The sequence below is a fragment of the Leuciscus leuciscus genome, assembly GCF_965113295.1.
Source record: "Leuciscus leuciscus genome assembly, chromosome: 12".
Taxonomy (NCBI): domain Eukaryota; kingdom Metazoa; phylum Chordata; class Actinopteri; order Cypriniformes; family Leuciscidae; genus Leuciscus; species Leuciscus leuciscus.
The window spans coordinates 7114353-7128228 of NC_138736.1; the positions used below are offsets into that span (position 1 = coordinate 7114353).

The 13876-nt window shown below is 37.6% G+C and overlaps 1 protein-coding gene across 1 annotated transcript in view; it reads left to right on the forward strand.

The window, feature by feature from the left end:
* The window catches only part of adgrb2 (adhesion G protein-coupled receptor B2), a 331945-nt gene that overhangs the window by 308961 nt on the left and 9108 nt on the right, over positions 1-13876 (forward strand). Inside the window, 3 exon segments of the mRNA XM_082187020.1 lie at positions 239-975; positions 5556-5591; positions 8627-8740. Of these exon segments, the coding sequence (XP_082043146.1) occupies positions 239-975; positions 5556-5591; positions 8627-8740 (887 nt within the window).

The following is a 13876-nucleotide window of genomic DNA, read 5'->3' on the forward strand; positions in this document are numbered from 1 at the left end:
ATCTGGGTTCTATACCTTTGGGAACTCCTGTGTAACCATCTTCCTTCCCTCCCCTTTCCTTTTCTGTTATGTATCGTTTCACCATCCAACTTTCTGTTATGATTGGTTTCTCTCTCTGCTCTTTGCCTCTCTGTCCATCTGTGTGATCTTGTGCACTCGACTTCTGCTCCTGTCTCTTTCTTCCTCCCCACTTCTGTCTATCTGTTCTCTCTCTTTCTTCCTTTCTCCCCTACCTCAGTCATCTTTAAGGAGGTAAACACCTGTAACCCTGCCACCATAACTGGCACTCTATCCCGCATCTCCCTGGATGACGAGGACGACCCCAAGTTGGCAGCTCATCAGGAAGGCGTTAATTTCAGCAGCCTACCTGGGAATATCCCACCCCCTAACCTCCTGGTGCAGGTACCTGCTTTGGGTACCCTGAATGAGCTAAGCGAGCAGCCGCTGAAGAAGGATGTCAATGTGGAGCAACAAGGTCAGCATCAGCGATCCGGACCCATTTACCTGTGCACCGAGAGTGGGCTGGGTTGGGCCCGGCCAAACCCTTCTTCCACCCAGGATTCAGCTGGAGGAGGCGGGGAAGGGGACTACATGGTGTTGCCACGTCGGACAGTCAGTCTCAAGCCCCCTCCTCCACCCCAGGATGAGGGGAAGCCCCTGAACATTACAGTAGATGACCCTCCCTTTCCTCCGCCCCCTTCACCCTTGACTCTGCATCCAGCTGAGAGTGAAGCATACCCTGCAGACTTTGCAGCTGTGGACCACATCAGCATGAACCTAAACCGCTCCTACGGCACTCTCAAACAGTTGCCGGCCCACACCGGGCACACGCACTCCAACACCCACACCCTGCAGGTCAAGCAGAATCGTCCCTCTGTCCGGCAGATCCTTACCTCGGGAACGGTGGAGCGCACCAGAACCCTTCCCCGCAACCTGGGCAGCACCAACACCAGCCTCTCGGCTGGATCTTTGGAAGTAAGTAGGGGTTAAAGTAGGGGTACATTCTTTCACAATCTAGAACAACCGTCACTTCTGAATGTCCCAGGGTATTTTGGAAACCACCTGTGGTTTACAATTGTGGCATACAACCTAGGTACACAATAGTGCTGTAATCTCCTGGCATTCTTGCCAGGAAAAAGGGAACCGGGGACCACACAGCACAAAGAATCATGCTGGCAGAAAAATGTCAGGTAGATCAACACAACAAAAAACATAACAGAGATGAAACCAAGCATGAATGCAGTGATTGCAAACACGCCGACCTAAACACACAAGCCGTAGAATCTTACCTAGAAACAGACAAATTACGATTAAAGGGCTAGTTCTCCCAAAATGTGTTAATCGGCATCATTTACATTCCCAGCATGTATGACTTTCTTCAGTGAAAAATAAAAGATATTTTGAAGAGTTTATTTGTACTTTTTGTCTACACAATGGAAGCCAATGAGGTCCAAAAACAGCACTAGACCCCATTTACTTGTTTTTCCAAGATATCTTCCTTTGTGTTCTGCAGAAGTCATACAGGTTTGGAATGACATGAGGGTGAGTAAATTATCATTTTTGGGTGAACTCTCCCTTTAAGGTGTTGTTACAGGAGAGCAATACTTGTTACAGGAGAGCAATACCATGGCTGATTTATCTTATTAGTAGTGTCTCCTTTCATTTCGGGGCTGGATGATAGTACATCATCTGTTGTCCCAGAGACGCAATGCATACTGATCATGTAGCAACTCTCTCGTCAGTCCATCACTGGAATGCATTCAGGTGTGCCTTCTAAACCCAGAGTCCCCTGTCAACATGATGTTACACAACTTGGTGACTGCATCAGGTTGGGTGTGTTTGTATGTGTGTGTGTGTGCAGTTCCGCTTCTCTCTATAATTACACTACAGCCCCACAAGGAGGGACAGCAGATGGTGAGAGAGAAACAGCCAGAGGAAGTGACTGAGAGAGCCTGCATTCCTTCATTAAATGACACAAAACCTTCCCGCTTTGTCTCCTATACATAGTTCTTGGGACTGGGGCATGAATTTGTAACTAAAGTCAGTTATCAAACTTAAAGTCAGCATCAAATTAGTAGTTTCTATTTATTTTATTTTATTTTATTTTATTTATTTATTTTTTGCACAAATAAAACATTGTTCTTCATCAAAATGTAATAACTTGCTCTGCATCTAAAAAAATAGGAAAAAAAAGAAGCTTTTTTAAACTAACATCACCCTAAGCCGTCTTGTTTCAAACGTAGTGCCTGAAACTCCAAATGGAAGTGAATGGAAGTGCTTAAGCTTAAAAAAATGTTTTAACTGTTTCAACTAAATATTTTATGAGCTGTTTTATTTTTATGAGTTTTATCATTTTTGAACTGTGATTTTTGCTGCTTTCTAGCAATGAACATCATCAGATTGATTTTTTTTTTTTTTTTTTTTAAACACTAAAAATGAAAGTATATATAATATAATAACAATAATATTAATACACCAGAATGGTCTATCATATTTTGTAAGTGCGGCAAATAACAGGTAAACTGAGAACATGCTTATAAGCTTTCGTTCATAAGGCCTAGTTCGTTTTTTTTGCAGTAAAATATCCAAAAACCACAAGGCCGGTGTTATATATTTTGTTTAGTTGATTACTTACAATATCCCAAATGTTTCCAACTATTTGCAAATCGTTAGAAAATTGCGATTTTAACCAAGGAATCGGGATGTATGAGCTGGTGTGAGGGAGTCGCCAGTCAATGGCGTCATATCCGCGTTACCCTTGGTTTCCGCTCGTACTGCCATAGTAACCATGGCGAAAGACGTGGACAACTGAGTAACGCTTAGCGGCATGCACACGCTTTTGTTGTTTTGTTCAAACATTATGGACCATGGCAAGCAGACTTTGGGACAAAAGGAGAACTAAAATGAAGATCAATATCTCGTTTTCGAGATGCCGAGAGCTCCACGTCCGCGACTAACTTCGACTTGACAGAGACGCCACAGTGTTGCATGTACTTTATTAGACAGGTGAGCAAATGTACATAAAACTAATCAATGTTATAGTTCAACATGATGAAATGTTAGAATATGATCTGTATGTTATTCTAATGTTGATCTAGCGTACTGCTAGTCTCATACAGCCAACAAACGAACATATAGAATCACACTCAACACACTCAAATGCAGTTTAGTGTGATAGTGTAACTGTTAGACCAAGTGAAACATCGCTGCGCTACCTCACAAGTTTAATTCGTCTAATAAACTGACCTGTGTGAGTAGTAATAAAGCACTTGCAGATAGTTTGGTAGAATTAATTGTCCTTATTCCTTTATATCTGCGCGACTCACGTGTTGCGCTGATATCTGTCTCTCATTAGCAATCGCGCTCTGCTTCATACCACAGTCATGTTAAAAACATCAATGTATTCACTCATCCATAAACATTATTAGATTCATCAGCTTGACGACAAGATCCATAATTCTGCTTAATGCTTATGCATCATCAGCCTACGCCTTTGTCATTGTAAGGTTAGCAACCCCTAGCAGCGATAAAAAAAAATACATATTAGCTTTAATTAAAGTATTTATTTGAGCTTTTTTTTTCATCCTTGATTACCTGATTTACTCTGAAATAAATCACATCATTGAAGAACATTTTTAATTTCATGTTGACTTTAAAAATGTGTTTTAATGCTTTGGCAGTTTGACTACCTGTGAAAGACAGAACATTTTTCTCAATCATTCTCTTTCTGCCTCTGTCTCACACAATTACTCATAAGTGCCCTGGTTGTTAGTATACATCATGCATATAATTTTCATATCAATCATCATGCTGGAAAGGCTGCAATACACCAGTTTTAGAAGTGATTTTTAAAACTTTTTCTCTTAAGAACTCAAGTTTGGTGATGTAAGGTTGGGGTCACAAAGGAAAAGGTTCCTGGGTATTGATATTTTAGTGGGCTTGAACACTGAGGAGTTTGTAGTGCTTTGGCTTGCTGTAACCTAACTCACCAAGTGATGCCTTAACTTTGTCAACAACTAACTTCTCACACTTTAAACAAGGTATAAAATGTGACTCACTCTCATCCTCCCTTTGTGAGTATGCCCAGGTCTTGACTGGTTTGTGTTCAGTGAGTTTGAGCTTGTGACAAATTGCCACAGAATGTGTACAGACACTGTTGGTTAACTGCATTTGTGAATGTGTTTTGAATAACTTAAACTTTTTATTATAGACTATTGCATCTCTTACATATATGGCATTTTAAGCCTCAATTAGTACAGCAGGAAATAGAAATATTCTGTTTGCTTATCAGATTGCCTTACAGGTTGCAGACATAGGACACCTCTCAGAAGTCCATATATGACACTTACAGTACTACAATTAATGTCCATGGTCCAAAATTATTGTTCAAAAGTGTAAATAAATGTGTATAAAACCATATTTGCCATGTAACATATAGCCTACTTGGTTTAAGAAGGACAGTCTTACACTTGCCGGTGTGTGAGCCATTCACTATAAAGTGACACAAATCACCTAAAAAACGAAACCATTTGTCATGATTCACATGTCGTCAGACTTTAGAAGTTTATATATTATGTAATTGATATATTACATCAGAAATGTATACATTTTTTTGTGACATCACTGTGACAACATTCCTCATATTAAGCCAAAATGAAAATATGAGGAGAAAAAAATTTTCCTCGCCAACAATTGGTCTATCAAAATTTGGTGACCGTTGTCATGTCACTGCTATATAATGTCACTGCTAAAAGGTATAAGTTATCACATTTTCCAAGGACGGATATATATTCTTAAAAGATAACATTGTCGATTTTTAACCAGCTTTCTAATGTTACATTATAACAAGGAAAATAAATGGGGATAGCTACATGTGCAGGTAACATGGAGAAAGTTTACATTGTTCATTTTAGCCTACTACAGTTTCAGGGCCTTTGTGAAAAATGTATTGCCAGGTGGTTTTCTCAACTGATTTTAATTTAAATAATTTTGGACGCTGTACATTATATATGCAAATTGCACTATGCAGATGTGCAACAAAAAAAAAGTAAGAACCGAGCAAGTTCCTTCTGAGCAAGTTTTTTTTTTTTTTTTTTTTGCTGTTTACAGAAGATTAGAGATGTTTACAAAACTGAGATATTTATGAAATATTATACAATTTTCCAAACATACCATAGCTTCTGCTGTTTACAGTATATGCAGACATATACTTGTAATTTCAAAGGCTAAAATCATCATCACTGATGCTGTTTTATGGAGGAAAAAAAATTGTTTTTAACATCACTGCTGTTATGCAGTAAGACACCGCCCCACTCCCACATGTTGGTGACGGTGAATACCCCTTTCCTAAGTTCATGCTGAAGTTCAATTTGAAACCAAACATCAAAAAACACCCACTGGAAAAACGCAGTTCATTCAGCTGAGGTGTATTATATGCTCACTGCACCTGCATGAGACCCATGCGTCATGTGCGCCAGAGCCGAAGTTTACTCAGGTGCTGAAAGATGTGCACTTGTGATTGATGGTGTCTTCTCTCCCCCTCCCCCTTCCCCCAGAGGAAAAGAGTACGGTACTCTGAGCTGGACTTTGAGGTAAGAGCCCGTCCCCATCTGTCCATAGACTGGTGTTTGTGCTTCTGTCCAATATTAGCTAGAGAGTTTTCAATGGACTTACAAAGGAGCCAATGATAGTTGCCGCACTGGTGCTTGTTTCCCCCATCATGCATTTAGTATGCAACAGTCCTGTCCATGGCTGAACTGCTCAGTGTTTCACATGCCTTGATTCCTTAGGCTTTTTCAGAGTCATTTTAAAATAGGGTGACTACACAATCCACTTTGCCAGGATTTTTTTTCTTTTCTTTTATTGTTATAGTTTTATAATTTGTCATTTGTATGTGAGTGTGTGTGTGTGTGTGTGTGTGTGTATATATATATATATATATATATATATACAGAATAAAGTTAAATAGGTAAAAAAATAAATTAAAAAAATACCATAAAATATATGTAGAATGATGCACTACTGTAGACTGAAGGCATTTGTGTGTGTGGCCACACTTTACGACAAAGTTCATTGGTTAACTTTAGTTAACAACCTTAGTTAACATGAACTAAGAATGAACAATACTTCAGCATTTATTAATCTTAGTCAATATAAATTTCAACATTTACTAACACATTAAAGGTTGTATTTGTTAACATTAGTTCATGCACTGTGAACTAACATGAACAAACAATGAACAGCTGTATTTGTATTAACTAACATTAACAAACATAAAAAAAATACTGTAGCAAATGTATTGCTCATTGTTAGTTCATGTTTGTTAATAGATTAACTAATGTTAACAAATTAACCTTATTGTAAAGTGTTACCATATATGTCTATGTATATAGTAGTACATAATTATACATATATTGTATGGTATTTTTTTATTTAGGGTTTTTACCTATTTAACTTCATTCTGCCCAGTGCGAATTCTAAAGACAGATGGAATACTCACAAACTAATGACACTACAATATATATATAATTCCTGTAGTCCAAATAATATGGTGTAACAATAGTATTACATTTACTGTAGTTTGCATTTCAGAATCAGCTCACCTTATTTCAAAATGACATCTTCTATATGTCATCAATATGTGTGTTGTATAATGGCTAAACATAACACCATACACAAGCAGTAGGCTATAGCCTACGTTTTTGAATACATGATCAAGGCTGCAGAAACACTGAATCAGTGTAGAGCTCTTTAAGTGTGGAGTGAGTGGCATTAGTGTGTGTGAATGAGATAAACGGCGTAATGAGACGAGTAGAGACTGCACGTGTATGACTGAGGCAGACTGGAGGGAATGGGCACCTCCATGGAATGATCAAATGGCAGAATCCAGCAAATCTCCAGTCAAAAGTCTCCCAATCAATTTTTTCCAGAACACACTTGTGTGCTTTTAAACTAGCAGTTCTTCAATTATGTTTGAAAGCTTAAGTTAAGTTATGACTGGATATTTGCTCTCCGGTATGGAGGCTTCTTCTCAAACAGAGGTATGTCTTGTTACTAACACATTCAGATGCTTTTAGAGCTTCATAACCTTTTCCATTTTAGTCAGTGCTGCATGAGATCTTCTCCCTCCTTTCCCAATAAATAAATTAGGGTTGTCAGGTGAATAAAATAAGTTTTAGTTTTTGTTGTTACAGATATACATTTCAAAATGTAAATTAGTTGAAATATAATAATTTGTGGTGCATTTAGTTTTAATGCATTAAATTCCTCTTTAAAAATAAACTAAATATTCAACTAAAATCTGTATTGCCCTTGTGTAAAAATAAATAAATAAGATAGACTATTTTTGACTGATAAAATGCCGGCAGACGGAAACAACAACAGCTACTGTGAGTTGTTCAAAATCTTTCTTTTTAGTAAACTCTGTGTACAAAAACAATGTTCTCAATGCTCGAGTTCATGTGTAGAGCCCCTGGTGATACTTCGAGCAAAGTTTCATGTTGTGCCGAGCCTTCTTAGTGTTTTAAAAATAGCGATTTTGATGCTATCATAGTCGTGCCCCTAGAACTCCCATTCAAAAGGCAATTTGACCGGAAACGAAAATACGGTCAAACTTAAAAGTGGCGTTTCCATTCTAATTATGCTTTTAAACTAAAGTTTGCCTCGGGTAGATTAACAAAAAAGACCCTAGGTTGCATTTTGGCGAGAGTTACGCTTTAATTATAAACATATTTAATGTTGGTTGCCCTAAAACAAAGATACCCCAAGATAACACTCACAGGAAGAAAATAAATGGTAAACAAACTTAAAATTCCATTTTTGCTTAGAAATCAACCGCATCACATAGATGCTAAATGAGAACAGTGCTGATATCCACAGGTTAGAGCAATGCTCAATGTCGGCTCTGTGCAAAAACCAGCTGTGACTGCAAACAAAGCCCCTTTAAGGCAAGTCATTTTACTCTGCGGCCATCTTTGAAATGCCTCTTAGGCAGCTGTTTCAGTCAGACAAGTATAGCTTCAATCTCTTCACCAATGAAATCTGACAACAACTGTCTCATAAATATTGTTTCTAAATACTTAAATACATGACAAAAAAAAACAGATTTTTTCAGGCTGAACCAGCCAATGTGCATGTGCAGTCATAAGCGCCCATCTCAGAACATTGACTGTTTCTACAGCAAGCAGAGCTTCTAACAGCAGTTGCAGTGGCGTGATGACTTTACATATTAGCGATTGGCTCTTTTATTTAGAAGGCGGGACTTATTCCATCATATTGTGCGTTGCACTTTCTCCCATTCATAGTAATTGGACTGCAACGTCTTTGCTACAAAACAGCCCAGCCAGCCTCCAATCACCTCCATTTAAATCTGGGAATTGGTGGAAGTGTCTGTAAGTAGGAAATTATACTGACCAGAGAGCTTTAATATTGCTTGATACCCATCAGTTTTATTAACCAATCAGAACACCACCCTTTGAGAGGATGAGTGTTTGTCACCCTAGTCTTGCGGTTTAACTTAGTTACCGTCGACCCAGCTCCTCCCTGGCCTGCCCTTTCTTATTTTTGCTTTTTTGTTTTTGTTTTTTGTTTTGTTTTTTTGTTTGTTTGTTTTTCCCCTTCCTTACAGAAAGTGATGCACACTCGCAAAAGACACTCAGAGCTGTACCATGAACTCAACCACTCCACCAAGTTCCACACCATAGACAGGTATAACAGGGACCCTGCCATGTCCTCCTTCAAGGTAAGACCCCTCTAACCTGCAAACCCCACACTTATACCCAACCCAAGTGAAATAATCTCACCCTGTGCTTGAATCCTGTATTTTTGCGATACATGATGGACTAATATCACCATGCTCACACGTGCACCACTGCAGGAGTTTCAAAGCAATTGTAACTGGAGCACTAAATTGATTACTGAAACCTGAAACACTAATGATATAAATAATTTAAGGCAGAAAACGTCTTGTTTTAAGTTTGCCTTAACCTCCTGTAAAATTTATCGTATTCATTTTAAAATCAAAGGGATTAAAATGCATCTAAGGTTTTATAATAAGTGGACTTTGGTGAAACATTTTATTTATATAATGCAATGAAAGACTACCTCTAACTTTCATTATATGGACAAAACCATTTTTCAAAATATATTATATTATGCTTCACATAAGAGAGAAAAGTGTACAGGTTTGGAATGTTATGAGGGTGAATATATGACGACCGATTCATCTTTGACATTTTCATCTTTGGGTGAACTGTCCCTTTAAAAGAATTATGATGGGGAGTGAACAGTTTCTATTCTGGTTCTTGAGGTTAAAAAATAAATAAATTTTGAAAGGCAATTGTACATGCACCTGGTGTTTGGAAACACATCTTTATCAGAGCATTCTCTGCTTTCCTTATCCCCGAGCCTTGTGTTCTGGAAGTTAATTAATACAGTATTAATAGTAGGATCATATTCAGTCTCCCACCATTAAGCTTCTCAAAGTACACCTGCCTTCTGCAGTGCTGTCTCCTATCTGCTTTCCCTGGAAAGAGCGCACTGTTCATCTTTCCATTAGCTAGACTGCTGAATCTTTAATGTTCTATTAGAGGAAGGAGCATTTCAAACATCCATATGCTGGTGTCCAGAGGCTTTTGTCATTAAGGTTTAAAAACAATTGCCCACCGAGTAATTACCTGCCTGCAATTTGTGACAAGTGTATACTTTGGTGGCATTTGCCACATGCTCACTCACTTTTCATTTGGATCATGCTGTCTGCAGCCTGAGTTTGGGCTCAGTTCAGGCCTTTAGATCGTTGTGCTACATTACTTTTCACCAGAGGCGTGCCCTGGGGTGACAATGGCCACTGGAGTGATTTGATTGGCCACTCCAAAATTCTAAACTAGGATTGGCAATCTCTCAAGTCAGACCAGGGAAGCAATGTCAAGAAAATACAATTAGATGGAGTCAAGAGAAGCATTGAAACATTGATCAATGTGCACTTAAACTGACACAGCAGACAAGAAAACATTAATTTACAATAGAATGTTTTTTTCACATGCATTTTAAGACTATTTTGATGATTGCTCAGTTAATTTAAATGTTTTAAATTTGACATTATTATTATTATCAGTGAAGATGGATTATGCTTCTCGACAAAGAGTTTGGACAACCTAATGCTGGATTATAGGTGCAGACAAGCATCAGAGATTCATGTTCTCACATTACAGAGGATCAAACTCTTTCTTTTTGCTTTTCAAATGTTTTGACGGTGTAGAGTCCTTCTGACGATATTGAGGAGTCATGAAGCTTTAAACATTTGCCTTTTGATTACCAATGGGAAAGCAATTACAGCATACAATTATTTTGATTTCATGCCACAGGTCTCTGAATATGTTGGCAATGCTATAATTACAACCATAATGGTGTTTCAAGAGAGTTTGAAAAAATAAAATTGCACATTTGTAATTATTATAATAACCCAGTGCCTATAAGACAATCAATTAATTGGATTTCTTCTTCAGGTCAGGACTGGTTTGAGTGATTTTCCAGTGAATGTTGGCATAATTCATTCTTAAAGAAGCGTTTTTCACATTTATGAAGATAACTATGATCTAAAAGACATAAGTGTGCTATTTAACTACCTTTACAGTGGATCCCAATCCTGCTGGATTCATAGCCATTCAAAATAAATGGCAGAGCTTTTCCCTCAAGACATGTCTACCTCATGAAACCACATCTACCTCAAAAACTAAAGTTGTGCTAAAAAGTGCCATGTCAGTATAGTCTTTAAACCCCTCTAACAATCCGGCCACCTTCACAGGTTCCTCCTCCACCTCCACCACGACAATCCGAGCCTTTAACGCGGAGAATGAGCTTCGTTTACAAAGAGAGCCAACGTAAGCATGTCAACCAGACCCCGTATTCCCAGCCCTGTGTGACAGGGCCTTGATTTATAGAGGCTCTCATTGGTGCCGTGTAAATCCTGTAGAGTCCAAGAGGTGTAGAGGACTAAATGTTGGGTGTTTTTTTCACAGTAGCTCGTGTTTTTCCGTACTTACTTGGCGTGGAACATTCCCTGCGATGTTGTGATGTACTGTAGTAAATCACACAGCCTTGCTCTGTCATTGTGCTTGTGCTATTTTAAACCCTTTCTTTAATGTTTTATTTAAAACAAAACCATAAATGTAAATTCATATAAACCACAAAAGTCTCAGTAAGAATTAATCAACATTTGTTTTAAAAGATCATAAACACTGACAATCTAATTTTGATCAATGTGATCATAAATCTGCATTAAAATTGAGAAATACCTGATCGGTATACGGTAAGTACGTAAGCACATACTCTTCCAGCAACAAGGTGGTTCAGATGACGTGTGTTTGGTCAGAAACATGTTATGTGTGTGTGTTTGGGCCGGTAAAGAGATGAGTGCACATTAGGGAAAAATCTAAGCCATTTTTCCCCTCCTGTCTTATTATAGACTTGATTTTTATCCTATTAGATCATTCTAACAGCTGGTGAGGACAGTGAGCTTAGTGGGTCTCTAACACATCCATAAACGGCACTGTCCATTCCATCTAATCGTCTTTCTCTCTGTTTTCCTCCTACATACTCTGACTTCAATCTCTTGTTCGTACCACGGGTTCGCTTCATCTCATTCTTTTTTTTTTTTTTTTCTATGGGGCCAGTGAAAGCGCCTTAGTCACTTGCAGTCCGTTAAATTGCACATGTTAGTGTGAATGGAGCTTGATGCAGTTTGAAAGGCAGTTAACCTCTAAGTGAAGATGCTGGATGGGCTGATAGCTGTAGCGGAGGCACCCCATATGGTCCCAAATGGATGAAGGACTGGTACCCTGTGTTCAATCTATTCATGCTAATGGAGATCCTACAAATGAACACAGCGGGGAACTTGAGAGCAGAGGAAGGCAACGGCCTGGCTCTTGAAATATGTATTAACTGAAAAGTTCTGCTCTTACTCCCACAGTTGTATGAAAGTGTAAACATCATACTAAATGTGTGGGGTTGGTAATAATAAAAGATTTGAACAAACCCCTAAAACTATTAAACTTATGCACGTAACACACATTTGTTATGGACACGACTGATGCTTCAAATTATGCATTTCCAGGCATTTTTCGAATCTCGAACTTCCTTGGAAGGAGGATTGATGTATGGTTTTTGGAAGTAAAAAGTATGAATTGCCATATATTTTACAAATTATTCCTACATATTGCTCAAAAAATGCATGAATGTTCACAGTAAATAAAAATAAATTAAAAAATAAATTACAAATATATGAGCCACCCTGTAATTTAATATTAAAAATTGTGTTGAAAAAGTTTTCTATTTTGTAATCAGATCTTAAAATGTTGTTATTTCCAAAGTTTTTTGTTGTAAATTTACTAATTTGTTCCCTCATTTTAAGTAAATCGTATGCACAATTTAATAATTTGTTCCCTCATTTTACTAAATTGTGGCGACATTGTAATAATTTGTTCAACGAATTAGTTCAACGTGGCCACAATTTACTCAAAGTCGTAGGAACGAAATACTTAATTCATTGCTATGATTTAACAAAAATTTATGAATATTGTAAATCATTGGCACGATTTACTAAAACAGGCAAATTAATTCTTAATTTGTGGCCATTATAAAACCATTATATTTACCTGAATACTTTTTGGGTGAAAAAACCCATCTTGTAACAACTCAGAACACCCTATCCACAATACTTGTTGTTAATGTTGCAAATTATTCATGGCAAAATAATAAAATAAAACATTGCTTGTTTTATATATATATATATATATATATATATATATATATATATATATATATATATATATATATATATATATATATATATGTGTGTGTGTGTGTGTGTGTGTGTGTGTGTGATTGCAGCTAAAATATGTATCCTAGTTGAGTCATACTCAAAGTACTGTATATACTATATAGGTGTTAAAGGCCTTCATCTATTTGAAAGTTTAATCCAAACCATGATTACATTTTGTGACCCCTATCAACTAGTACAAATCAAACTGCTTTCTAGTACAAATGGCTCATTTCAAAACCATATAGCACTGATAACGTATAGTAACAGTGCAAGGTGTTCTCATGAATCAAATACTGTAATTGTCTTTCTGTAAAGGTTATGCTCTTAGCATTTATCAGTACTCAGCAGAGTGTGTGTGTTTATAAGCGCGTTTTAGTGCATCTGAGTGTTTACCTAATCTTAGCGTGTTTGCTTATGCCTCGATGAAACTGTTTCCCTGCAGTTGAGTTGAATTATTGGTATCAGAGCCCAACTGTGAAGTTGTTTGAAACAATTTGCTCTAGTGAGGGCGAGTAGCAGATGTATGCTTTCCCCGACATTCACCATCTCTCTCTAGATTCCTCATTTGTTGGAGCTTCATCTAGAGACCTCTGTGGCATTAATTAAATAACTGATTTTTTTTGCGGTCTTGTATTTGCCTTTTGTCCACGCAAAATTAGCCCCAAAATGATATTTTCTTTACAGAGTATTGTGCTGACCAAACTTGAAGCAGATGCACCATCAAACAGCTTAATGAAGGGGCTTAATGCTGGGATGGGACTCTTACACACTCTCACACACACACACACACACATCAAAATGCTAATTTGCAGTCTGTGCCAATTAAGACATAATTAGTGAGATATGTCATGTCTGCAGATTTGGCCATGTTGGGCTCTGTTCTTGCTGTATTGTAGCTCGGCTCATATCTGGATCATGACATAGAAGGGATAATATTCATTTTAGTGACAGTTTTGTGTCCATTTTGCCCTTTTGTGGTTCTTTTAACATTGAACAGAGTAGAATAGATTACAGACTATTAGCCAAGCTGACATAATGCTGTATAACTCAGCAGTAGTT